The 26,931-nt window shown below is 46.2% G+C and overlaps 2 protein-coding genes across 7 annotated transcripts in view; one reads left to right on the plus strand and one right to left on the minus strand.

The window, feature by feature from the left end:
- The window catches only part of Cadn (neural cadherin), a 297,368-nt gene extending 288,112 nt beyond the window's left edge, over nucleotides 1-9,256 (minus strand). For all 4 annotated transcript variants that reach the window (XM_077686006.1, XM_077686008.1, XM_077686007.1 and 1 more), the window contains exons 1-2: nucleotides 9,114-9,256; nucleotides 7,120-8,493 (exon numbers count right to left, since the gene is read on the minus strand). In XM_077686006.1, coding sequence (XP_077542132.1) covers nucleotides 7,120-8,377 — 1,258 coding nt within the window. In that variant the 5' untranslated portion in view covers nucleotides 8,378-8,493; nucleotides 9,114-9,256. The remainder of the gene's footprint in view (nucleotides 1-7,119; nucleotides 8,494-9,113) is intronic.
- A 202-nt stretch (nucleotides 9,257-9,458) lies between these two features.
- Nucleotides 9,459-26,931, plus strand: part of LOC144154904 (uncharacterized) — a 41,626-nt gene continuing 24,153 nt past the window's right edge. The window contains exon 1 of one of the 3 annotated variants that reach the window (XM_077686019.1): nucleotides 9,459-9,575. The gene's annotated coding sequence lies outside the window, so the exon portion shown is untranslated. Of the gene's footprint in view, nucleotides 9,576-16,683; nucleotides 17,262-26,931 lie in introns of those variants that run through there. The other 2 variants (XM_077686021.1, XM_077686020.1) reach the window with 2 other exon arrangements.

Below are 26,931 nucleotides of genomic sequence, written 5' to 3' on the forward strand. Positions count from 1 at the left end.
AGCTTTATCAGACAGAACCTCTGCAGTCTGAAAGGCGCCTTCCAGACTCCGTGCGACTTTCGGCCAGTCGCTAAGCTGGAGTCGCGTTCGAAAATCGAGATTTCAGACCACCGAGATAAGCAGACACTGCACCTCCCAAAAAAGATGTGCAGTATGCTTTAAAACGTGGAAGAAGCGCTGCACGGCTTGCTTGTTTAAAGGGATACTAAAGGATGAATAAAATTTTGTTTTAACTTAAAGATCATACGTTTCGTAGCAATCTCAGCCTTTGTTCGACGAGCAGCGATGCGTTATTTCCTGAGAAACACGTAAAGAAAGCTGGCATTTTTCTCTCCCGCTTCCCTTTCACTTTTTCGTGACGCAGACATCGCGTCACAAAGTAGGAGCGAGGCATCGGGGCGCTCCGGAACGTAAACGGTTGGCGCTAGGCGCTCTCGTGGCAACGGTAGCTTTTACATCACCATGCCATGGCCAACCGCCGAGTACGTTTGCTGGCTTTTACTTTTATTATGTGCCACCGACGGAACCAATAATGCTTTTCACCGTTCCAGCAGCCGGTGTGCCCGCCTACACTCGACACCCAGACCACATCACGCCGACCGCCGAAGCAGCGAAAAGCTCAGTTTCAAATATCGCGCCATGGTGTACCGCGCAACTGCGGCTGCCCGGCTGGGCGTCGCTCAAGCGGGAGCCTTCATCTCACATCGCGTGGCGATCACGTCCGTCTCCTATTCTCTTCTCTCACGCGACGCGCCAACCTGGCGTGAAATACGCACTCATTTCCCGCACCCCGCAAGAGAGGAACGGCTCAACGAACTCTGTCCCAGCTCAATAAAACATTTTCATCACCACCAATCCCGCGCCCGTCTCGAGAGTTTTCGTGGCCGAGGCTCCGCCCGGCCCAAACATAACAAGTGTAGGGCTACACGCGCACGATTTACGGATTATTTATCAACGGCGGCTCGCAGCGAACGGAAAATCACAAGTTCGGGTCGTTCGGATGACCTCCAACAGTAAGAACCCTAACCTTTCACCGGCGATAAGGTTTGAACCGAGCGCGGGCACGCTTCGTGCCGGGGATATTGCTTGCAGAAGCATGAGCGTTCAACCGCGGTAGGTTACTTACTGACTTGGCTAATTGCGGACCAATGCTTTTCCAAGACGAAACTGAAAGCATGATAAAAATCAAATCAAATCAAATGATGACAGACTCTGAAGCATGAGGGAAGCAGCCGGTCTCGTAACGTGTAGGATCTGCAGTCTGTTCTTAAATTAGGTCAGCTCGCGGAAAGTTTTGATTTACATTTATTTCACTTCTCAACTACTTATGAACTGTTTATTTGAGAAAAACAATTATAGAAGCTTCTCCAAGAGCTCTCGACGTTCACCACTTTTGTGACGTCACAAAACCGTAGTACCCAAAAGCGCACGGGGCGTCGTCGCCCGTTTTCACGTTTCTTGGGTTTTCTGCCTTATTAAACGTCTGCTGGTAGCAAGAATGGTATATTTAGATTCTCAGCACCGTAATCCAACGATACATGCCAACTTGTTTCCACCTTTTAGTGTCCCTTTAACAGTACCTCTTAAAGGTGTACTTCAAAGGGGAGTGTGAGGTCAGTGTCCTTTGTGATAAACGAGATAAGCAAGCTAGTATCTAATTTTTTTGTCTTGATTTTGCGCAAAAAACTTGATCTACAATGTTTTCGAGTGGCCCGAGCGGGAGCCACCTCTTTTTTTGGGCAGCTCTTTTGCTTCGCTGCAAGTGACAAAGACTCATTTCTGCCACATAACACCCCTCCTGTTTCTCTACCCACCCTTCACTCTCCCTTCCATTCACCTCGCACCCCAACTTCTCCCTTAGCCCCTCTCTGTGTCAGTCCCGCCTCACCCTTCGCTCCTGTTCCCTTTAGCGTTATACTCCCCTATCCCACTTCCTCCTCGTACACCCCTCCATTCAGTTCTCCCTTTCCTCATTCATTACTTATTCTACCACCCTCCCGATCGCCCGTCCACCTTTCCTCCCTTAAAGGAGCCATGAAGAGAAAACACAAGTTTGGTTCATTCGAAAGATTGCCTCGTTAGAACCATACTGACACCACTTTTAACACAAACTTCGCTCAAATAAGCTACATAATTAGGAAAAAAGGGAATTACCATGCGACCCACCAGCTCATTTCCCGCAACAGAACCTATGATGTCGCACGAGAATGCTCTGCGATTGGCGGAGGTCGGCGAAAGCAAACGCTAGTTAGGCAGGGCTTACCAGTTTGCATAGTGAACTATATGCCCGTTAAACATACTGCGCATTCCTTTTATGACACTAAGAACGGTGGAGTAAACACTTGAAGTTCCGAATAAATACGCAAGCGTGTATGCCAATGCGTACGAAACTACCGCCAGCCGAACTCGACATCTCGCCGTCGCCACCGTCGCGCAGACGAATTTTCGTGTTCGAGGCTCTTCGGGGTCAACGAACCGTCACAGCAGGCACAGCCGCGACCTTCCTTGGTATCGTAATCCCTTCACAGGAGGTTGGTCGTCATATCGCCAACCAGCAAAGGTAAAAATATGAACGAGGGGAGTAAGGAACAGCAAGCAGCGACGAGATAGTGACAGTCGTCGCAGAAGTTTCGGAATGGTGTTGGCTTGCTGCTGCTGTTAGGAGCTCGTTTACAGTTTACAACCACTGAAAACTTCAGTTTGTTCGAGTACTTTACAATGAAATTTCGCTGCTGCGTTTTGAAATGCCCATGCAAACCGTCGAGGGAGTGCGACATCCCCGCCGGTGAGGAGATCTCCTTTCATGTGCTGCCCAACGACGAACCTCGGCGAAGCAAGTGGCTACGTTTTGTAAACTTTGCAAACGGAGGAGAAAGAGAGCTAAAGGAAGTACGAGTGTGCTCGCTTCATTTCCGAGGAAGTGATTACGGCAGGGACCCTTACGTTAGCTCACTCCTGGGACATGCTGGCGCTCGTCGCCGACTTCGTCAAATCGCCGTCAAACGCTCTGACCTTGGGGGAAAAAAATGCCGTACACAACGCGCATTGACGCTCGTATCTTGCTGGTCGGAGCAGAGAGCTCGCGCGAACGGCTTTCCATACACGACACCGGCCAACTGGCATAAGCGATACTGCTACTGAAATTGAACTATTATTAACCGTAATAAAAATACGGCACGGTACGTACCAGTCTGTATTCGTCTGTCGCGGCGGGACTGACGAGGCAGCGGTGCCGACGGCTGGGCGTTCGTCTGTTGTGGCTATCGCGGAATGGTCGCTTTCCGGTCCATCCGCGTATCCCACAACTCCTGCCGCTCGTGCACTTATAAGTATTGAGCGTTCAAGTGGTGTGAGCTTGTTGAATGCAAGCCTGAGCTGCTCGGCGAGTTTTGTTCTCCGGATCAGGCGATTCCATGACTAGGGCTGCGGGTGCACTAGGTTTTACTAGTATTTTTAAAATGGCCGCCGTCTCGGTTTCGGCACGAGTTCTGGTTCCTGTTTGATTCCCGCGTGTGGGTGCTATATGGAGTCGACATACTAAGTATCTGTTTCATGGACCGTCTCGTATGACGCCATTGTTCACGTCACGAAATGTGCAATTGAGCGGGAGATTTAAAATTTTGGCTTAAATTGCCTTATCTCTCAGTGAATAAAGCATCATTTGCTTCCGGGAAAGCGCTTAGGGTACTATGAAACACCTAATCTTTCGAATAAAACAAACTTTTGTTTTCTCTTCATGGCTCCTTTAATGTCCTTCCCCCCATGCCTCCTCACATTTTCCATTTGCCCAATCCTACTCGTCCACTTCACCATTCCCCTCCCAGCATCCCCAACACCGACCCTTCCACTACACTTCACACATCCCCTTTACCCTACTCTCTCTCCATCACACACTCCTCTTATCCCTCCCGCTTTTCACCACAAACCTCTGCTTCCTCTCATTCCCGTCACCGGCGGCGATTCTCCCTTCCCTCCATCTCTCCTCCTCTACCTTCATAATCTTCCAACTCTTCCCCGGCCCGTCCCCATCCCGCTACGGTCTTTTCTCATCCTCCTACCCTTCACTTCCCTCACTCTATCCCACTTTTCATCCTTCCCTTCCCCTGCTACACTCCTCTTCCCCTCACCAATTACCAGTGTCAGTAACTCACCAGTATGCAAGTTCTGCCGTAATATGCCTGGCTGGTTTAAAGGGGCCATGCAGGCCAAACTTTTTTGTGTTAGATGGCCCAAGAAAAACAATCGTTTTTGGGCAAATGGTCAATATTTGAAACAGGCCTTTGTGCCCAAACTTTCTTGTTCTTTTCTTTTGGCCAAAACATGCACCCCAAACTTTTCAGATGCACAACCTTTTACAGGCGGCTGTCTCGTGAACATCTAATCCTTACTGGGAGCAAAATATTCAATAAATCAGGGTGTCGAGCTGGAACTGAACCAAAACCAGTACTTTTGCCTGAACTGAACTCAAACCATTTCTTTTTGACCCGTTGAACCTGAACCAAAAAAATAAATATGGTCACCAGTTCAGGGGTGAGACAGCTGAATCAGATTTGGGAGCAGCTTTTGGAGCAGCGAAATCTCAATTTCGGAGCAGAAGAACCTTGATTTGGAGCAGAACGACATCTATTATGTCACCTTAGGAGCATAAAAAATCATTTTTTGGCAACTCAGGGGGAAATAGCGCAGTTTTTAATCGGTTTTGAACGGACATAACACTGCCTTTCAATAAAGTTTTTTCTACCAGAGTATCGCAAAGTACGAACTGCACTACATTTTTACAAAGCATTTTTAAATTCTCGGACTCCATGCATAGATAGCGTGGAGCACCATTGAGAATATCGAATTGAAAAACTACGCAATTGTACGGCATTTTTATTATCACGTGAATGTTGAAATTATTATTTTTTTAATCCCAGACTGGGCTTTATGCATGAGTGTAGAGCCACGGCAAAAGTTGTGCAAAGCGAGGTGACAGTCGTCGCAACGTCGGTATGTGTAGCAACCTCCCTCTTGTCATTAAATTTCACATCAAATAGATGAACCATTATTACTAGCGTGCAATAATAGCCCGTCACGCTATCGGACACTGCTTGAACATTTTGCGGCGATGTAGCCTGGGCCGCCACTTCTGCTGTGTCCATCGTCCTATTCCCACCGCTCGCAAGCTCGCTGTACGAAGGCAGCAATAACTCAGCGTTTTATAACACCGCAATGAGTCCGAAATTTCACTTCAAGCACGCACCGCGCCTCACACTCATGGCCGAAACCCGGCGAATTAGCGGGCACCACGTTGTTTTTGAACTCCCGTCTTTCGAGTCGCGCAAGTTCCCGCAACAGATCAAACAACTAAATGTGAACCCAGCCACCCCCATCACCAAAACCATCGTAGAAATCGGCGAAGAACACTCTGCCTGAACCACGAGCAACTGCTGCACCTGGCGGCCATGTTTTCCAATCTTCACTACATCGAGATGGCGGCGCCCAGTGATGTCGTTCCGGAGATATGGCGCTCCGAAAATTGCTGTTTTTTCATCAACTTTCATCATCATCACCGTTTTTTCATCAACTGCTGTAATGTGTTTGAAAGAGAAATGTGTAAGCTACAATTTCATGCATAGCAATGCTAAATATGTCCAGTAGCTCAAGAGAAAAAAAAAAATCTTTCTGGAAGCACTCAAAATCGGCCATTTTTCCGTGGTCACGAAAGAGTTAAAGGCAGGATACAGGATGAGGGTAAGTTGCCCAAATAAACCGAGTGAGAGTGCTTTAACTTATCGCACTGTTGCCACATCTGTAAAGAGGCTTGGCTTTGTCTTTGAATGCAGCTACATCATCCACCTAGCCAGTCACTTGATGGCATCATCCTACCTGGGGCCATCGACTACAAGGAGTTTGAAACCACAAGTGATGCACCAAGGCCTTTGTTTTCAAGGATCAATATTTCCCGGTAAGGGTCACAGCAGATGGTCCAAGAGACCCACAAACGGCATGCTAACAACTTCCATGATCACATCACCCACCACTTGCAGGACTAGGAGCATTAAACTTGTGCCCCCCCACCAGGACAGTGTGTCTGGAGCAGGGTTACAAGTGGGACAAACAAGCAGCCATACAATGTTTAACAATGTTTAAGGGTTTGAAGACTGACGTGGATGCAGAGGCCAACAAGGACCACTTCCTCAAAGCACGCAAGCATTTACAAAGTCCCATCGAGTCAGTAGTCGACACTGACGGTGGCTTTGTAATTGCTTGTGTGCTAATATTTTGACATTTTTGAACTTTCCTGGTGGTTAAGTACCTCACCAGCGACGACCATAACACGAGCAGCTCAGCAACGCCTATATCGAATCTTTGTTCATAGCAGGTAGGGAAGAGCAAGCAGCCCACTGAGTGCTGAGATCAGCTACCAGTGGTTTTATTTCATTTAAATTGCATATGATTATGGGTAAAAAAAAGTATTTATTGCAACCGACTGCTCATATGTTCAGGTGCACCATAACCTGGCCCAACCTGTCATGATCATGCCAAACGCTTGACAAAAATCTGCGCAGTTCCCTCAAATGCCACGGTTCCTCCCGTTTGCCTACACCGACAGTCGCTGCTAACATGAACACCACCTCGTCAGCACTTTGGTATCTGAGGGCAATGCTAGCATGGCTGATAAGAGAAAGTGAATCCCTTTTGCCCAACTACTGTGCTCTCACTTTGGATGCCCAGATAGATCAATTCAGATAATGAATGGCGTCCAGTCACATGAATATGTACACAAGAAAATTTTCAAAAGTGTCGCGAGATTACTTCCAGAAAAAAATTTCTTTCTGCAGTGAAGTCTTCAATGGTCTTTGTTTCCATGCAAATGACATGTATCCAAAATGCTCAAGCGTAAGTGCAATGGTTTAGTTGAGAAACTGCTCAGCCATGCCAACGATCCACTGCCACAATGCGAATTCAGCATTTATGCAACTACGCAGAAGATGATAGCAGACATAGCTACAATAACCGAATGCTCTTCCCTTCTCAGTGCATTACTTTGCCATTGATTGGCACAACTTGGCGCAGCAGCAGCAGCACGGGTGTCCAGTGGGGTTATGCCCTATGTAAAATAAACATGCAGCTCACCTGCTCTTCCTGGGGACCTGGCCAGCACCCAGAAGTCGATGGATTTCTCTTTGTCCAGCTGCTCATAGTCCCACTTTTCCTTGACCCGCACGTCGCCGTTGGGGCTCACATAGACCCAGCGGTCGGGCTTCTCAAGCTCAAAGGTCTCCTCGACGGTTTTCTTGTCGAGTGTGAAGACGGTCTTGTTGACGTCCCGGCCCTTGGTCTCCTCAAAGCGGTACGTCTTGGTCGGCCGCAGCGTGACCGTCGAGCGCCGCACGCGCGGGGACTCCAGGCAGCGCGGCTCCAGCGCCACGGGCTCGAACACCTCCACGCGTACGGCCACGGCGCGGCCGAAGCGCTGCGGCTTGCCGCGGTCGCCGACGCGCACGGCCAGCAGGTACGACTTGGGCTCGAGGCCGCGCGTGACCATGAGCTCGCCGGTCTTGGGCACGATGGTGAAGAAGGGGTGCCGCTTGGCGAGCCGAAAGCTGACGCTGTCCCCGTCCGCGTCCGACGCGCTCACGTTGCCCACGATCGTGTAGGGCTCGGCGTCGCGCGCCACGCGGAAGACGTACGCCTCCCGGTCCGCCACCGGGTCGTTGTCGTTCACGTCCAGCACGTCGACCAGCAGGCGCGTGAGCGCGGAGTCGGCGCCGTCCGAGGCCCGCAGCTGCAGCTCGTAGCGGGGCCGCTGCTCGCGATCCAGCGGCCGCCGGGTTCGCAGCGCAAGCCGCGTCGAGTTGGCGTACGGTCGGACCACGGCGAAGTCTTCGTGGCCGCCGTCCTCGTCCGGCAGCAGCTCGTACTTGACGTTGCGGCTCGCGTCCGCCGTCGCGCCGTCGAACTCCAGCACAGTGGTCCCGGCACACTCGTTCTCGGGTACGGCACTCCGGAGTGGAGATTGGGGAAACTTGAGCAGCTGCCCCTTGGGTATGACGTGCACGAGCAGCTCCTGTACGCGGTCTTGCAGCGCGATCGGGCATCCCGGGAAGTCCGTCTCCATCAAGACCAGCTTCCCCGGCTTCCCGACAAGGTGAGACACGTTCGAAGTGACCATGAGGAGGCCGTCGCTGAGGAGGTTGAAGCAGCGGACCACTCGGGGTTCTCCGGTTAGGCTGAACGACTGACCGAGGTTGGGCAAATGCTTCACGCCAAGACCGGGGTACGCGTCGTCCGGTAGGACCAGCACCGCCTCTGAATCTGTTTTGCTGTGCCCGGGCGCCCAGAGAGCGACCAGTACCAGCGCTGCACAAATCAATCTTGAGGGAAGCGCCATCGCTAAGCGCGTCTCCGGGCCCAAGGTGTAGTACGGTATGCCGGAAAGCCGGCTTCAAGCGGCTTCCCACCGAGGCTCGCACAGGCGTCGCTCCTCCTTCGCCGTCGCTCCTGAGCCTGACAAATGGACACACACCGTCAAACTGGGAAACGACAGCTCTGATTGAAACTTCACATCCCAAGAGGTTTCCCACTCGGAGGCCGGAGTCAATGCACCCTATTGGAGCACAGTGACGTTCCGGCGTCCTCGTTAACCCTAACGCCAATCTCGCGAATCCGAGCATAATAACGGATGCAAATTCGCCATTCAAACTAAACTGCAACGTTGCACCGTAAGTATAGGGCTTAGATGTTCCGCGCTGTACGGCGGAATGACAGTACAGACGCTACGCAGCCGAGAACACACTCAGAACAGGCCGCAGTGAGCAGAAGAAATGGTGACCTTTCGAGGACCAAACACACAAAGTTCAACCGTTAAGATAGCGACAAAGTTTGAAACTACAAATCCCTATGCTTATTGCAGCATAATTACCTTAGCGCTCAACAGAAGTGGCTGCGAATGCATGCGTAAGAAATAACGGTGCACTCGTAATTCTCAGAGATGGGGGTGTGAAGCATAGCATAATAAATGTCAGTCCGTTCGTTCCGGTGCCTCGGTTGGCCTCGGATCGCACGGACGGAGTCAATGCGAGTAAATATTTTACGCAACACAACACAGGGGAAGTTCAGTAGCTTACCTTTCCAGACGGCGATTAGATCCATAGAAATTTAAACACGCACATTTCCCCACAACGTCAAACACGCTACCGTCACTACTGGACCACGCCAAGCCGACTCAAAAGACAACGGCAGCGGCGGCGGCAGTGGCCATTCCGTGAAAAAGCGGCACTCCCTCTAGATGAAAAATAACAAACAAAAAACTATTGGGTTCGTGCTTGTTGATTATAACAACAAATACTTGTTAAAATAGTTTTTATTTTGTTTTGTATAACATAAAAAAATCAACAAGTGGTTAAGGAATTTAGACAAAAATTATCGACAAAGGGTACGTTCGCAGCACGAAACAGCAGGTTTCCGGTAGCCATTGTTGTTTTGGCTCCATTCGCACCGTTATCCGATAGTGAAGCGAACATGCCTTTTCGTCTCCCTCTTACGTTGCTATGGTTATTTTCGTGTTATGGGCATTGTATTTCATAACGGTAATGTGCATGATGCTCATTACTTCGTCTAGTTTGCAACTGCAGTGTGCGCGTTGTAATACTGTCATATGCTTCTGGGGTGCCTTAATTGCTTTCACCGCGTAATTTGTTTAGTGTGGCTTTGAAACCCGTAATACGGGGCGAATGGTAGTCGCGTCCTCTGTAATACGTGTTCGCCCTTCGGTAGCGAAGCTGTAGTAGGGTGAATGTGCATTTTGATTTGGTTTCGCAGTTTCAAACCACCCAGGAACAAAAGGGCTTGCCTTCCCGTGGTCGCTATAAACGGTATTTCGTGTGAAAAATACTGTTTGTAGCGATGCACGCGTAGAGGAAATTTGTGTGACCATTACCCTCTTCTCTACCCCCTACCACCCCAACTCTTTTTTTTCCCCGGCAGTTTATGCGCTCCGCGATTCCACCATGGTCCTGGTAACTCCTTTTTTTTTTTTTTAAGTTATTTCACAAAAACCCAAGGGCCCTACGGGAAGGGTATTGCATGGGAAAAGGGGGGTCGTATTGGTGTCACAAATATTACAATGTCATGACAATGTGGCGCATCAATATGACGCAACAAGAACCAAAAAATGCCCAAAGTACGTTGCATCAGCATAAGCAAAAGAAAAATGCAAAATAACAATAAAAACAGTTATCCGTACTGTGACTAAAACGAGTAAAACTCGGTATGAACGCTGTTATCGAGACATCATTTACCAGTGCAAGCACAGAGTGAAAGGAGGTAGTGAAATTGTAGTCTAAAGCAGAAGCTCTAAATTCAAACTGTGGAATTTGGTCCGGTCGAGCTCCCATAGAAGTATATGTGTAATAAAGCCCGTTAATTCAAATGTGAGCAGGTTCCGCCATGGATCATTCGAACTACGCGCCGGCAGCTTGGAGTCTGGCCGACGGCTAGAGAAACACACCCACTGCCTACAGACGAGTTCAGGGTGTGGGGGCGTGCTGACAGGTGGCATCATTGCTGAGGTTAGATGTGTAGAATCTGTCGCTGTCAAATACCATGAAGTGGGGGTGGACGAAGTGCCAGTGCGGCCATCGCTTAGAAGTAATGACCAGATAAGCAAACTTGGGTCAGCTCAGCGGGCTATGGAACGAATAATAATAGGAGTAACACTTGGGGACAAGCAACGAGCTTCTTGGATGAGGGAGCTAACAAGAGTCGATATCATAGTTCAAAAAAGAAAAGGAAGTGGACTTGGGCTGGTCATGTAATGAGACGAACCGACAACAGGTGGACAATTATGGTAAGAGAGTGGATACCAAGAGATGGGTCTAAATGGAAGGGAAGGCCACTAACCCAAAGGGAAGGATGAAATAAAGAAATTTCGGGGCAAACAGTGGACTCGAGCAGCGCAGAACAGGAGCGGTTTGAGGTCAATGGGAGAGGCCTCCGTCCTGCAGTGGACCTGAGTATGCTGATGATGATGATAAGAGTGCCACCAGTCTTTTTCAGTTTGGGAGTTTGCGTGAAAAGGAGCCCTTCCACTACATTCGCCCGTTAGAAAAAAAACGTGCTGTCTTTCGCCTTCAAGGATAAAAGGCAAGCTTCACTCGTGGACTCCATGAAGCATTCAATTGCTGACATTCTCTATTGCTCCCAAATCATGTTGTACAGCTTTTGTTCTTCACTTTCGTTAGTTCGAACGTTGATTAATTCAAACTGGGGTGACATCCACTTGCAGTTTTAATTAACGAGCTTTTACTGTGCATTATACACGGATTGTAAATCAGTAAATTTCATGGTATTTGTTTCAGTAACAGTGTGCTATGGTAGATTATTCCAATCTATTGTCGTACGAGGCACAAATGATTGGGCAAATGCAAGGGTACGGCATGGGATGCATTTGACTTTGCATGAATGGCCCCACATGGAAAAATGGCTGGTTCACAGATGAGGTTGTTATGAAGGGACACATAACAGTACAGTTTATGAAATAGCGTTGAGCAAGCAATGTTGCGACGATGCGATAAGGCTTCAAGCTCGGCACGATTTTTTAATGCTGTTACACTCGTATAATATGAGTAAACAGAAAAGATAAAGTTTACGGCACAGTTTTCCAGTGCTTCTAAGTCATTTATTAGATATGCCTGATGAGGGTATCAAATGGCTGATGCGCACTCCACTGTACGACGTATTAGTGCAGTATATGCTAACTTCTGTAAGTTCGCGGGAGCATGTGTAAGGTTATGTTTGAGAAAACCAAGAGAACGGTTAACAGACGCGAAGATATGGTTAATGTGATTACTCCATGTCAAGTTGCTGGTTAGGTGTATGCCAAGGTATTTGTAGGTGGAAGTTTTCTCTATGAGGCTATAGTTTAATATGTAAGATGCTGAATTTTTGGAGGCCTGATTAGTAAAAGCCACTAATTTTATTTTAGCAATATTTAGAGGCATTAGCCAGGTTGAGCACTATGTGATTATAGCATTTAGCTCAGATTGAATTTTACGGTATATTACGCAGTCATCAGCTGATACTCTGATGTTAGACTTAACACAGCCTGGTAGATCATTAACGTAAATTAAAGAAAAAGCAAGGGCCCAAGTACACTTCTCTGAGGCACACCAGATGTTACGGGGACTAGAGATGAGTTGTGATTGTTAACTTGTGATTGTGTCCGCGTCTTTTAATTCGAATCATAAACCAAGAGGCCCACATTTCAACACTTCTCAAAACATCTCCCCATTTCTGACGGCAATGTTTTAGAACAAAAAATATCAACAGCCCTAAACTGATTCGTACTGCTAGCCCAGAATTTGGCTGTTGCTAGGTTTGAGGTGGCAAAGCGTAGACACTTAGTTAAAGGATCCATGAAGACAAAATACAAGTTTGTTTTATTCGAAAGATTTCGTGTTTTACAGCATCCCCAGCGCTTGCACGGCAGCGAATGATGCCGTATTCACTGAGAAATTAATCAATTTAGGTTAAAATATTTATTCTCCCGCCAAATCGTGTTTTTTGGTGACGTCTGCAATGAAGTCATAACGGCGCGTATACAAACTGCCACTGTGCCATTCGGCTCTGCAGCCTTGCTGCCGTCAAACCTCCCAGATGGCGATAGCATACGCAGCCCTCCGCCGTTGCTTTGTTTTTGACCGTATTTACACCTGGCTTGTTTTTGTTACTGTAGAAAGTAATCGCTTTGTGAAACCTGGGGTATGCTTGACAAACATGGTCACGTAAGGCAACGTCGCTTACGCCAATCGGCCAGCATCGTCTAAGACAACTCCGAAGCGCCGGACTGCTGTGCAGCTAAAACAAGCATAGTGCGCCCTGTACCAACAGCAGTGCTCAATGGTACTTCTATGTTTACGTGTATTTTCGTAACATTTGCTGTTTTCCGCACAATTCTTACTGCTGTAAAATGGATATGCATTACATTTAGGCGCAAATATCGTTTGGCAAGCTGATAAGCGCTGCCTAATTTGCGTTTGCTTTTGCCGGCCTCCTCAAATCGCAGAGCAGGCTGGTATGACATCATAGGTTCTGTTGCAGGAAATGAGCTGGTTGGTTTCGTGGCCATTCCCTTTTTTTCTAATTATATAGCTTATTTGAGCACAGTTTACAATAAAAGTGGTGTCAGTATGATTCTAACGAGGCAATCTTTTGAATGAAACAAGCGTGTTTTGTCTTCATGGCTCCTTTAAAGTAGGTACAGGGGGAGGCAAAGAGATACAAACAATGAAGTGCACAGCCTCTGATATATGTGGCATCATCTGGCTGTCATCGGCACGTGTGCTGGTCTTTCACTCATTTGACAGTACTTCCTGCCATCAGATCATAGGCCTGCTCGGTAAAGTGAGGCTGTATATGTCTTTGGTTGCGCATTTCAACACCACTGCACAACTGAGCATGAAGCAAGGTGCAGGCCCTTTCACATCAAAGATTAATTTTGCTTGCGGTGCGATATAAGACTGGTACCTTGTTATCGATGAGAGCATCAATGCTGCCCGCTGATGCCTGTTTATTCAAAAATTGAGTGTGGAGAAAAGTGCAAAGCTGTGGCTGGTTCTTTCTTCCTCCCTCAGATACAGAATAAACTTGAAAATAGAAAGAGAATACATTTGATGTAACACTTGCCACGGACCCAAATGTGCTTGTCGGCACAGCGGGAGTAAAGAGTGCAACTAAAAATAGCCAGAGTCACTATGTTGAGCAGGCGTTCGACCTAGCCATAGGCCGTATTCTCAAGCACCCTGAGCAAGCCGCGCATGCGCGCACCTTCTAAATACAGCAGCCAGATGCATCGAAGGCTGTGAGCTCTATTGTTAGTATTTCTTTGTATCCCCTCTGTACAGACGAAAGGAGAACTCTGAAAATATTTCAACATTTTGTGATCAAAAATGTAGCAGGAAAGTGCAAGCAGTAGTTTCACATACACAGAGTTCCAAACAAAATACGTGATGCACAATGCACAAAACACTTGTCTATAACATTCGACCAGCCTGCTGCGGACAGCACAGGTGACATCTGCTGATAGTGCCTGGTTTGAGGCCGGTGGCACGTGAGCATGTCGCCCAATCAATGCGATTGCTGTCTCCTCTTCCTTTACCCTGGCTTCAGCACCTACTTTCGCCGTAAGAAGTGCTGTCCACAGTGCCGTGCTGAGAAATAAAAGGGTAGATAACCCACCTCAAGGTGCGCTGCATAAATTTTTCATGTACTAGCATTCGTTGCGTCATCATCCTGCCAATCCGATGCATGTGTCTCGTGTGCACATTGTCAAACTTCTGTGCAGGTCTTGACTGGTTACTTTCCGAGTTTCACCTCATTCCTTTTAATGAAAGGGCCCTGTGTTTGTCATGCGTCAGCATCACTGATGTATTACTTTGATCAGTTGGCAGAAAAAGTGACATCCTAAGATCTCCGTCACCAGAACCTGTCATCGAAATTCCCATTTGCTGCATGTAGCCAGAAACCTCTCACGAAAATTGCCATTGGGGGCGAATGCATGAATGTGCCACCCTAACTTCCCCATTGGCTGCTGTCAACAGCTGCCACAGCTTTATGAACAATTCACTGGCTTACATTGGCAGCGATGTCAACCTACCCACACCCATATATACTTTCACAACTCAATGAAATCGGGTGCTCATGCATTCTCACATAATAAGAGAAAGCTTAGGTACCCCCGTATTTTGTTTGTATTATTTATACCATATCTTCTAGCACTTCTTAGACATTTTTCCGACGTGTTCAGGGTTATATGCAAGTTTGAAAATGCAATTTTAATTCAATAGCTTCATTTTTTTGTCAGAAAGTGCAACAGCAGTCATCGTAAACCATATCTCATGTTCAAGCATCATTAATAAATATCAGTTAATGACAGCTAGTACAATTCAAAGAGTTCTATGGTGTTCGCTAATCATAAGCAACCAAGCCTTGTGCAGAAATCTGAGCACGGTGCAAGTGGTACACATGCATCAGGCTAACAGGACGATGACGCAATGACTGGCAGTGAACCGAAGGTAATAAGGCAAAGAATTTGCGCGCCGAGTGCTGAGTGAGGCAGGTCATCTCTTTCGTTTTTCCGCCCGGCACTGCAGACAGCACTTCTCGTGGTAAAAGCACGTGCCAAGGCAAAGGCTGCAGTGGGAAATATTACGGCAACTGCGTTGATTGTGCCGCGCATGCTCACATGTTACCAGTCTCAAACCAGGCGCTATCAGCAGATATCGCCCATGCAATCCAGAGCAGGCCACTCGAGTGTTACAAACGTTTTGCACCCTGTACACTACATCCCTAAGTTAAAGGTACCCCATTTTGTGAAAAAAAAAGATTAACATTTCATATTTTCTAAAATTGAACATAAAGATGTTACTGCTGAATCAGGTAATTTTCCTGTTACTTGTGGCACGAAGCACACTGCTACCATGCTTGCTGTACGTGATGTGGAATGTAATGCGTGTTCTTAAAGGGACCATGAAGACAAAATATAGGTTTGGTTCATTAAAAAGACTGCTTTGTCCCAAGAAATCTTTGTCCCAAGAAATTAAAGAAAACATCTGGAGCAGTGGCAACTCTCCAGCTACTTTCTGGCAATTTCTCTATGACTTCACAGAATCTTACTTGTGCAATTGGCAGCCCCCAACCTAAGCCACCACCAAAAAACATGACTGGGCGATTGTAGTGGGTCATCTAGTTTTGTTTGATAGGATCATGTGAATGCAAATGTGCGCTTAACATACTGAAACTAGGTTTTTGTGCTTGCCCATATATGGCTTGAAAGATTTTGAAAGTTTTTCGCTATTTCTTGCATTGTGTTGTTAAAAGAAACATCTTCTGTGGCTCGAATGGAGCTGAGTAGGCTACCAAATGGTAGTTCTTTCAAATTGAACAAAGTTGTACATATTTTGTATTTATGGCCCCCTCTGACAGTTCACAGCTTCAAGTCTGCTCATGAACTTGTTTATTGTTGGCATCTAATGAATAGAAAGCATATTTTTAGGCACCACAATTGTTACTACTAGGATGTGACAATGTTGTGTGAAATTTAGTAATCTGTTCTAAACTTCTGGTAATTCACACCAATATAAATTGTTCACATTTTTATCTGCGCTTTTTGCACACAGTCCAAGGTAAATGTCACAGTCGCTCAGCAGACAATTTAAGACTCGGTTCACTAGCAGCACACATAAGCGAAACTCTCTTTTGTCTGTTTTCTTGTATTTCGTTTCTCGGTGCTGGTGGTGAACTATAGGAGTAACTGCCTACGCGATGAAACTGACATTTTTGTGTCTGCCTCATTTAAGTACCGTGCACTAGGATCTGGAAATCCCCTCGGTCGCTGTTTCAGTTCAAAGATAGTCTACTAGACCATATTAGTGACCCCAAAAATGAAAAAAGAATTCGCACGTCATTGCGAGATGGCCAGCCAGCAGTTACGTAAATTTGCCTAAACGAGTTTGTGCGCTGTAGTTCCACTCTTTCCTTTAGTGCACCTTATGTCTTTAATTTTTGAGGCCAGTGCCTGCCTTGTGCACCTGAATATACCTGTGTATGTCAAGGTGGCAAACATTTTGGCCACTTTATTTAAACAAGTGGATATGTCAAAGAGCCTACTGAGTCAAAGAACCACACATTTGTTCATAGCAACAACACATGGGTTCCTTCATTTTCAGGTTTTGCAGTTTTCTGATATCCGGCAAAATAATCTAGTGCTATTTTTAAAGTTGCAAACCAGAGAGAAGTGGGGCTTTAATTTGGTCTTTCACAAACTCGGGATTTATTTTTGTAACAAAAAAATCATGTAGCAGCACTAATATGTATTGCATTACGAAAAGTTTTGACATAGGTAACAAACAACAAAAATGAGTGAGAAAATGTGAACCTGCGTCTCTTCTTTTTGGATGGGTCATCTTCGTGACTGAAGAAACACTGAAAGTTGAGCTCGTTGGACTAGATTCGTGGTCACAGTGCAAAACAGGGAAGCAACATAGAAGAGCTCATTTTGACCTCGCCCGCTGCGGTGGCTCAGTGGCTAAGGCGTTGTTCTGCTGAGCACAAGGACACGGGTTTGATTCCTGGCCGTGGCGGCCGCGTTTCTGATGGAGGCGAAAAGCAAGAACACTTGTTTGCTCGAGATTTTGGCGCACATTAAAGATCCCCGGATGGTCAAAATTAATCCGGAGCCCTCCACCATGGTGCACCTCATCGCCTGCGTTGCATCGGTGCGTTAAACCCTACAATCAAATCAATCATTTTGTCCTCCTCCTCCTCGTGTTGTTTCGCACAGTGACCGTGAGCATCGATTTGTAGCTTCACATGTGAACGATGTCAATGGTGCACTCGCTTTATGCTGATGCAAGGGTATCTGGTAATTTCCTTCTGTGTATGTAGTTTAGGTAATTATCTTCGAGTAGCGCTGGTGAATCCTACTACCAAGCAATTTTTGGTTGGCTGCCACTGATGTTAGAATAATTTGTAATGATCAGTTGACTTGGTACCGTGACTGTGTGCCTGCTTTTGATTAGAACTCCTGTAAGCATTATGTATTCGATGCATTTATACTTGTAAGCCCATTTTGTGGCTATACATATTTTTGTTAATCGCAGAAGTCCGATCAAAAGTCCAGATCATTATATGTATAATGATCTGTACAATGCAGATGTCTTCAGGTAAAGGGCACGCGTGCAGCGCCACATCAGCTGGCTTTGGTATTCTCGGTGCACATGAAGACCGTAGTGTGCGAGAACACTCGCAGCATTTATGGCCACTTGGGGACGCACGGAAAATAGTTCGGATTTGTGTTGGTGGCACGTTCAACACAGAAATATCTCATGGCGTTTGTGTTGCAAGTGAATGAGCCACATCTGGGCTTCACGTCGTGTGAGGATGCAGTACAAAAGCAACGAAAAGAATTGTCTAATGTTTTTTTACAAGACTTGTCTAACAGGAACAGGGGCCGTATTCTGCTGGTCATCCGACGCGCGCCGGAACGATTTCCGGCGCCCTTCCGACGCGGTTGTTTAGAGAGAGGAGAAAGTGGGCTCTCACGATTGGCTCGGAGCGGAAAACGTCAGCCGGCCTACGTCACGCGGCTATATTTTGGCTATTTTTTGGTGACGTCACGTAGCCAAAGGCTCCCGCTCGTTCTCCCGCGACCGGCGGGTGAAATCCGGCGCGGTTAAGAGCGCATCGGATTGTACGATGGCTGCGTATATGCCGCCTGTGTTCGCACTTTTGTTGGAGCTGCTGGAGGAGGATCCCGTGCCTGAGCGTCGACTGAGTGACGGCGACTTTCAGCGCCGTTTCCGTGTCAACAAGGGCCCGGCGCGGATGCTGTGCGACGCACTTAACGAGCACGTTAGGCCTCGAGGTGCGACGGGGCTATCTACGGAAGCGAACGTGATGTGCGCTCTGAGGCTCTTCGCTACCGGCAGCTTTCAACAGATTGTCGGTAGCGGTGATACTCTTGGCATGACGCAGCCGTCGGTCAGCCGCAGCATTCACGCCGTTGCCAAGGCGCTGAAATTGGAAGCCCTTATCGGCCATCGAGGTGCAGCGAAGTGTCAACAGATACGAAGGTGCTGTGCGTGCTGTGTCCCTCTTCGCAACTGACAGTTTGCAAAGCGTTTTCTGCCACCATGAAACACTGTCGCACCCCGACGCCAGTCGCAGCGTTCACACTGTGGTGTCGGCACTGACGGAGCTCCGACACACGAGGGTTTTGGATACCCCGGCGACGTAAGCACGGTGTAAGTACTACTTGTTTCTGGCTACGTTTGTTACGGAAGCAAAAAATTGTTTTGCATCGAAGGGAAAAGGAGCGCGATGTCTGAAAAGCAGTCACTGAAATGCGTTTCTTTTGAGCGGTGTGGTGTGGTGGCAGTGATCCCCCATAAATTTCGCAATTGTGCATGATCAAATAGTGTGTCAAAAAAAAAAAAAAAAAACTTAGCAGATGCATGCATATGTAAATAATCTTTTAACTCTCCGGCCTATGTTCGCTTAAGTGAAATGATATCGAAAAGGTATGTCAATAAATGTAGCTAAAAATGAACACGTTCAGAGGTATCGAATAGGGTGGCGTCTTGAAAGAAAAAAAGCTTATAAAGAAAGATAAACAGGTGTATTGTGTTGGTCGTCTAACTGACTTCATAAAGAACCGTGTAATATATGCGTAACGTATATCGCCCTCGCCCCGCCCCCATCGTGTGTCAACTGCTTCGGCGCCTTCACTTCGGCTGAGATGTTTCCCCCTGCTTGACACATAGTGAATAGGTGACAAGTTCAGCTTGTCGGCTCGTTTTAAGGGTTTATCGATTTCGAAATGCGGGGTGGGGAGGGGAGGGGTTGTATTTCGCAGTTGTACTGCATAGATGGGTGGGAGGGCCCTTATCTATAGTTGTAAGTAACCAATTTTCCTCTCAGGTCGCCTGCATGCTCTAATTCCCCTGCTACGCGAAACAGCGACGATTAAAAAAAAGGCACATACAACACGGCGATGTCGTTTGTCGTTGCATGCAGTTGCGGAGTGAATCAGTTCCAAGTAACCCAATTCTTTATATTCTTGCTCTTGTTTATTACCTTTTCCTTTTTTCAAACTGTGTACTTGTTTAATGCTTTAGTACATATTTGTGTTATGTATTTCTTTCAGGTGTGCGACGCCAGTATGAAGGCCCTGACCGTGACTGCCGACTACAGTGCCTTTGTGTGACTGGCTGTTCACTTTTGCCCGTGACGTGTAAAGCCTGGCGAGTTCTGGGGTTGACGGTGGCCACCTGCTCGAGTCGTGGCTCATGACACCCCCTGCTCGTTGTCCAGGCCCCAGACACCTGAAGAAAAGTACAATGCCGCACATGCTTCGATGTGCTCTGTCGTGAAGTGCAGCATTGCAGTTCTCAAGAGCTGTTTTCCTTGCCTGCAGTAGCACCAGCTTTTCTTCATAGGCCTCTTCTGGCAGCCAACATTGTCAGTGTGTGTTGTGTGGCTGCCTGTTGGAACGACTGACGACAATAGCTGCAGCAGCACCAAGGGACGAGGGCAGTGATACAGACGATGCGGCTGATGAGGTGCCTGCCCCCGACAGGAGCAAGAAGCTCCTGAAGGACAGGGCAACCAACGCATCTTCAGACAGCTTTGTGGCACTAAACATGTCATTTTTAACTTTCGTTTCTGATTGTGTGTGGTGTGCGGTGTTTGTTTTGTCGGGAGAAAATTGTTTTGTTGTTGTTTCATGTAGCATATACTTTGCCCTGACGCGACATTGTTTCCTGTAGAGAAGCTTCTTGTCGTTTTGTGTTTGACATGTTTGTGTGAGGACAACAGAGAAAGTTGCTTTGCTTTCGACCACTATATACTATGTCTTGACACGGTGTTGCTTGATCTGGGATAGGCCGTGACTACTGTTTTGATGGGTCGTGAGGCCTTGTTGTGGGTATAGAGACCGGTCAAGATTCTCTTGAGAAAATTCTGTTTATTACACTGTAACCGTCATTCTGCTGTGAAGCAAAGAATGATGATGCATGTACCACAAACAAGAAAAAAATAATCAGTATACTGCGGAATCTTCTGGACACAATTAGTTCAATCCAGTCAAGAGTTATATTATGACATAGCACAACCATTGCACGGTGACTTTGTTTGGAAATCTCTGACAGATCATTTTACTTAAGAGAACACGATATGCCAGTATGCATCTCCACTGTTGATACAAAAAGTAAACATGCTTAAAATATTGGAGGCTGTCTCTTAACAAAGAGTTCACTGTCATGGTTTACTCTGACATTCTCATGATAAGTGGAAAAATGGTCACAAAAGTTTCATTTACCCCACCATTGCATGTATTCTAGCACTCAGTGCTTTGATGACTGCTTGCTTAGATTTTTAAAGTGATATTGCGATTTTTTCTTTCATGAAGGACACCTGCTTGTAAAAAATAATTATGATAAGCCAACAGCAGCATCTACAAAGGCGTATTGAATTTTTCCTCAATAAATCAGGGTGTTACAAGTTATGTTGAACTGTTTCCTTTTCCCCTGCATGCAGCAGCACCGTCCAAGAGTAACCAACACTGGGAAAAAATAATCGTGACAAAATCAACTATAGCATTTCTGTAGTACACAGCCTTATTTAAAGTGCACAGAAACCAACGTAACTTCATTGCAAAAATAAAGAAGGGCACATTGATGTTTGTGATGCAATGCCAAAACTGCTTTCTCTACTCCAGCTTGTTAACGTGCTCATAGTTGGCATCTATTCTTGTTGAGGCCCACAGTACTGGTTGTTTGTTCAGGGCCTTCCACAACCAGCAGCTCTCCAGCTCCAGTGTGCCTGAAAATGTGTTCATTATGAGCTTAACGGCCAAAAAACAATAAGGGGTTGAAAATTTGGTCTCTATCTTAGTTAACGAAGCGTATTGCGGTATACTTTACCTATTTAACCCTGAAGGGTAGAGGCATTAAATAGGAAAATGGAATTACAAAATATTCTAACGTAAGAATACATTGCAGGTGCTCAATTACAAAAATTGCACCTCATTGCACAGTCACTGAGTTGTACCTATGCTTGTAGAAACAAGTGATTATTGTGGATGGAAACAATACCTGCGGGAAGGCGGTTTGATTCTCGGGATGTTTTAAGAAAAAAACTGAGCAAACTACTTCAAGTTGCATGCTTAAGCACCAAATTTGTGGGCGTGGTCGATTTGACGTGATACAGGCTTAGGCTGTTAGAGCAGTTCGTCACGCAGAATAGCATATTAATATAGCTCATGAAACAAAGCTAGGCAGGAAACGTATCCTCGGGTCGCTAAAGTCTGGAGGTCAGTACTCTCTTTCATTGACGTTGCACTTGCACCCCTGCTTTCATTAAAAAAAATTAAAACGAGCTTGCCGTGATATTACCGCGAACCATGTATGGGTTTGTTTATTTATTGTTTGTTTTTATCGCCCGGCCACGCCTGGCTCTGTTATCTGTGTCCGCGAAGCGCGTCTTCCATTCTTTATTTTTATGCCGCACGGGCTATCTCATTCAGATAAGCAGACTGTTTCGCCCTAACGGCACTAGCCCAGAATAATCTTCTCTGATCTACAATGTTCTGTATTTCAATGGACGGTTCGAGAAACATTTGCGCCGAAAGATAAAAGCGTGCAGAGCAGATGCCGCGGCATTCGATTCGACGACACTCGTCTGCACAAGTCACTCTGTTGACCGCTGCTTCGCCGCCTCTGTATTCTTTTGAGTTGTTAGGGGAGCACAAGTTCGCCATAATAAACTTGTTTTTCCTTCAAGACAACTGCGTCATCCTTGGCTTCGTGACAATATAAGTACGTAATCTGATCGTGCGCAAAACGCGCACACATGCGTTTTGAAAAACGGGTTTAATTCACTGCACAAGCGAGAGTGGCCGAACAATGACATGGCGTTAGAAAATCGATCAAAATATCGCACTCACGTCACAGCCGTCTTATATATAACTGCCGGGCAACAGCGTACCGTTTACGTCGCTTTTCGTCCCAAGAGAACGCCCTTGTGGGACGAAATTTTTGCGCAGCAACTGTACTGAGCGTTCAAATATGCCTCCTTAAAAACAGCTGTGCCGCGCGCAGCGCTCCCTGGCGCCTCATAACGGAACAAAGTAAAACCATAAATGCGTGTAAACCTGTTAAACTAGCATTAGCAGCAACGGCAGTGCCCGTGAAAACACACAAACAGGAAGGGCTTTGTTATATCTAAACATTTTTATTAATTTCGCTTTAGCAGCATTTGAAAGTTATGAGATTGTCCCCGAAGGCGATGACGTACTTCCCGCGATCTTCGAGGGCGGGGCGGTTGGCTATTTGCACGTCATTTTGACGTCACGAACTTCCGACGCGCGTCGGAAGGGCGTCGGATAGCAGAATACGGCCCCAGGTTTCTCTTAGACCTCAAGAATAATGCCCCTTTGGCATGTTCATTGGATACGTACATCGATGCAGCAATTAATAGAAGGTGCATTTATTCTTGCATGCACGCATCTGTCAAATGCTGAAAAGTATACAACACTCGAGAAGGATGCGAGTGATGAACTTATACATAATTCTGAGTGTGAAAACTAAAAATTTTCTTTTTGGTTAGATAGTTGTTGACTCAAGGTAAAATTCTAAAACAGATATGAATAGGTAGGAAGGTAAGGGCGAAACTTTAATAACCTTGTCTCAGTCTCGCTTTATTTCAAATCATGGTGATGTACAAAACTTTTTTAAAGCAACGCTTTCTATGTCTCACTTGTGGCAGTGTTGGAAAAAGTGCGCTGAAGAAAGACCAACTTTACTGCAGGAAAGCCAACCTTACTCAATGGATTTCTACAAAGGGCATATCAATCACACACTGCATAAACATTTGGATGCCTTTACATGCATAATGGGTTCCATTGTGGTAGGCGAATGTAGTTTAGCGTGATACAGCTGAGTGATATTGATGATGAGAGCATTCTCTAACAGGCGCACAGATGGAATGTTGATCACACCACACGCTTAACCAATGGGAAGCCCAAATCAACGACAGTGCTGAGCTAACCGAATCAGCACATTCAGATGAACCAATCACAAACTGATAGATACAAAATTATAACATTACATTCAGTTACGCACAGCGTTGTCGTAGATTTGGACTTTGGCTGATTGGATTCTGGACTTTGCATTTGTACCGGAGAAAGCTTTGCGTTTCAACCATCTTTCTTCCAGCAAGGGGCGTTGTTTTTTTTACAGTGAACAGCCACAAAGACTAAGTAAGTGGTGTAATTGGTCGAGGAGAGGGAAGGGGGGGGAGGGGGGGATATTCAGTGCCCGATAGCACGGCATCGGAAGAACTCACCATTGAACTTGCCACTTTTACATCCTCGCACAAAACTTTGATATAAGTATTCAGTGACTCATACAGGCTGTATTGCGTACCTAAATTTGCCCACTATGCTCCACACTAGCGTGTACACCGCAAAGCTCAACGATCCAACACTGACTGCCCATCTGCAACCACGTGTGTGCAAAATCCTAGATTTTGATCCACTGTGCTAGCCTTGTTTATACTAGTACTTGCCTCCAACTCACACATACAAATGTGTGCACTAGTACCATGATCTAATGCCATCAAACAAAGTTAACGAATATTGGTACATTTTTGTTTGAGCGCAGCAACATGAAGCAGCATTTTGTGGGCCAGGGTATTTAGGGAAGTGTGGACTCGTTATTACTAAATGAATTTGAATGAATCACTTAAGATTTCGGATGTTTTTGTAGGGAAGAGTCATCGTAGTCACAACTGAGTGAGGAGCTAAAGTAACGCATGCAAACAGGTGCACATGTACGCACACGCTTAAACTAAAAAAATGCCAGGTAAAATTTGGTACTCGGTCAAAATGCTATTATGGCAGTTGTGTGCTCTGCAGTGATATTGCAATTAAGTTACTGAAAACGTACACTATAAAAAAAAGAAGCATGTTATGCAATAAGAGTGCAATCAAATAAAATGGCACTGCGGAGTAGAATATTGACGAGATTTCATATACGTTTTTCTAAAAAAACGTGCCAAATGCAAAAAAAAAAAAGAAACAAAGTGCCCTAGGACACCTACCTAAGTACTTCTGATGAGTTGTGAATGCAAAACCATCAGTGCCCAATTAAATGCCACAGAGTGCTCCTTCAAGTGGGTATGTTAATGTCGCAGCCAAGGGGAATTGTGAATTGACCATGAGCCTTTCATGGCAGTTGTCATTGTCATTTGCCAATCCCCCTGTGTGGCTACGTGAGAATTGAGGGTAAGTTGACGTCGTAGCCAAACGGGAATTGGTGGAATGGCTGTGAATTTCTTGCAGCAGATTTCATCGTCACTGGCCAATCCACCTCGGTGGGTATACGTTGTTAGGCCTACATTCAGCCTTGAAGGGGCCATGAAGACAAAATGCAAGTTTGCTTCACTCGAAAGATTGCGTCGTTTGTTTTACACTGACACTACTGTTACGCAAATTTCACTCAAATAGTCTAATGAGGACAAAAGAAAATTCGCATTTGACCCACTAGCAATTTTTCTGCATTGACCTTGTGACCTGTTATGGGAAGCTTTTTGCAATTGGCTGAGGCCGACAAAATCCAACTCAATATAAGCAGGGATTATAAGCTTGCCGAATGAGCTATTTGCGCCTAAATTTAGTGCACCTTCTATTTATAGCAGTAAGAGTGGTGGGGTGAACAATGGAAGTTACAAACGAACAGAAGCTCCAGTGTGTACTTTGCACGCTAGTTGGGCTTGTCTGACAGGATGCTGACCTAGGTACTGGCATAAGTGACATTGTCTTACATGACCCTGCTTGTCGGGCATACCCAATGTTTCAAGATACGATTACTATCAACCGTAAAAAAAATAAGCCAGGTACAAGTCTGGTCAAAAATAGCGAGTGCAGACAGCAGTCCTGAGTGGTATCGTAGCGCCATCTAGGAGGACGGACAGTAAACAAGGCAACAAAAGACATTTTGCCATTTGCTGCAGCCTTAGTCAACATACCAACATTTGTTTTAGGTACCTGCCCTGGATACGTCACCTCTGAGGTCACAAAACTCGTCACCCAGCAAGAAAATTAAAATGCTGGCTTAAATTGTTTTAGTTTCTCGGTGCATAAAGCATTGTTCACTGCCAGACAACCACTAGGCGCCTTATAAAACTAAATCTTGCAAATAACAAGCTTGCATTTTGTCTTCATGGCCCCTTTAATGCATAGTTGAACCTAACGACGTACCAAGTCAGACTTGATGTTGAGCCACATGTACTCTATGGTTGTTGGCATTTTCTAAGTCGAAGGCCACAGCGTACCTTTAGTCAGCCCAAACCATTAGGTCAGCCCAAACCTTTAGTCAGCCCAAACCATGTGGCATTAGGGTGTGTGGTTAAGAGAGAGAGAGAGAAAGCTTTAAGGTTGTCACCTTACAGGTTTCAACCGGCAAGCCCGATTTTGAGCACATACAGCCGGTGGCTGGTTAAACACTAAAACTGCCAGGTATATGTGTTTTTTTTTTTATCAGTGACTAACTAAATAACTCAAGTAACTGTGCACCGGAACTGTTACAACCTAGAATTGTACTCCACCGTGCTGGTTCTACTGTTGAGTTACATGGCCACTGCTACTTTATTTGCTGGGTTTTTGTAATCATCTTCCACTGCACCCAAGATGGGTTGTGCTGTAGACTTGCCCACCCACGCTAGGGAAAAAATGTTATAAGGAGCTAGTTCAGCACATTTTATGTCACACATCCTTCTCCAGATACCGTGCCCCCTATATATGCGTATTGAAATTTTAACTCTTTCCTTTCTTTCCCCTCTGCAGGTTTTCTTTTTGGCAAAAGGTGGCAACCCTAGCCTGAAGACAATAGCACAATTATATGGTATATTCTAGGCGCTGTAGCACAACTAAAGATTTCGAACACTTCGGACTTCACCACCTCTTGATAGATTCCAATTCCCTCTATTCTTTTTTTTTTTTAATTTGTCATGCTCCTTTTCCTTCTATGTTTTTTTTTTTTTTTCGTTTTTTACAATTCAATTCGCACATTGTGAACTGCTCTAGTGACTGATTCCCCACCTCGCCTTCCTGGCGCTACAGGGCCGTACCCAGAGGAGGGGTTTGGGGGTTCGAGCCCCACCCGATATCTTTTCCAGGCAGCACGTAAGCAATACTTACTGTTGCTTTCAGCAAAACTACCCCCTTCCCAAAATCCATAACCCCCCCCCCCCCCGAAAAAAAATTTCTGGCTACGGCCCTGCCTGGCTGGTTTTTCCTTTTCGGAAAAAGGCAACACTGTGTGCTAGACCCGTATTCCGGAAGCACTGCGCTAGGTTCGCATCCAGTCCCAAATTTTCCTCATTTTC

The sequence above is a fragment of the Haemaphysalis longicornis genome, unplaced genomic scaffold (assembly GCF_048455015.1).
Source record: "Haemaphysalis longicornis isolate Haplotype H1 unplaced genomic scaffold, Haemaphysalis longicornis Haplotype H1 scaffold_1, whole genome shotgun sequence".
NCBI classification, from domain to species: Eukaryota; Metazoa; Arthropoda; class Arachnida; order Ixodida; family Ixodidae; genus Haemaphysalis; species Haemaphysalis longicornis.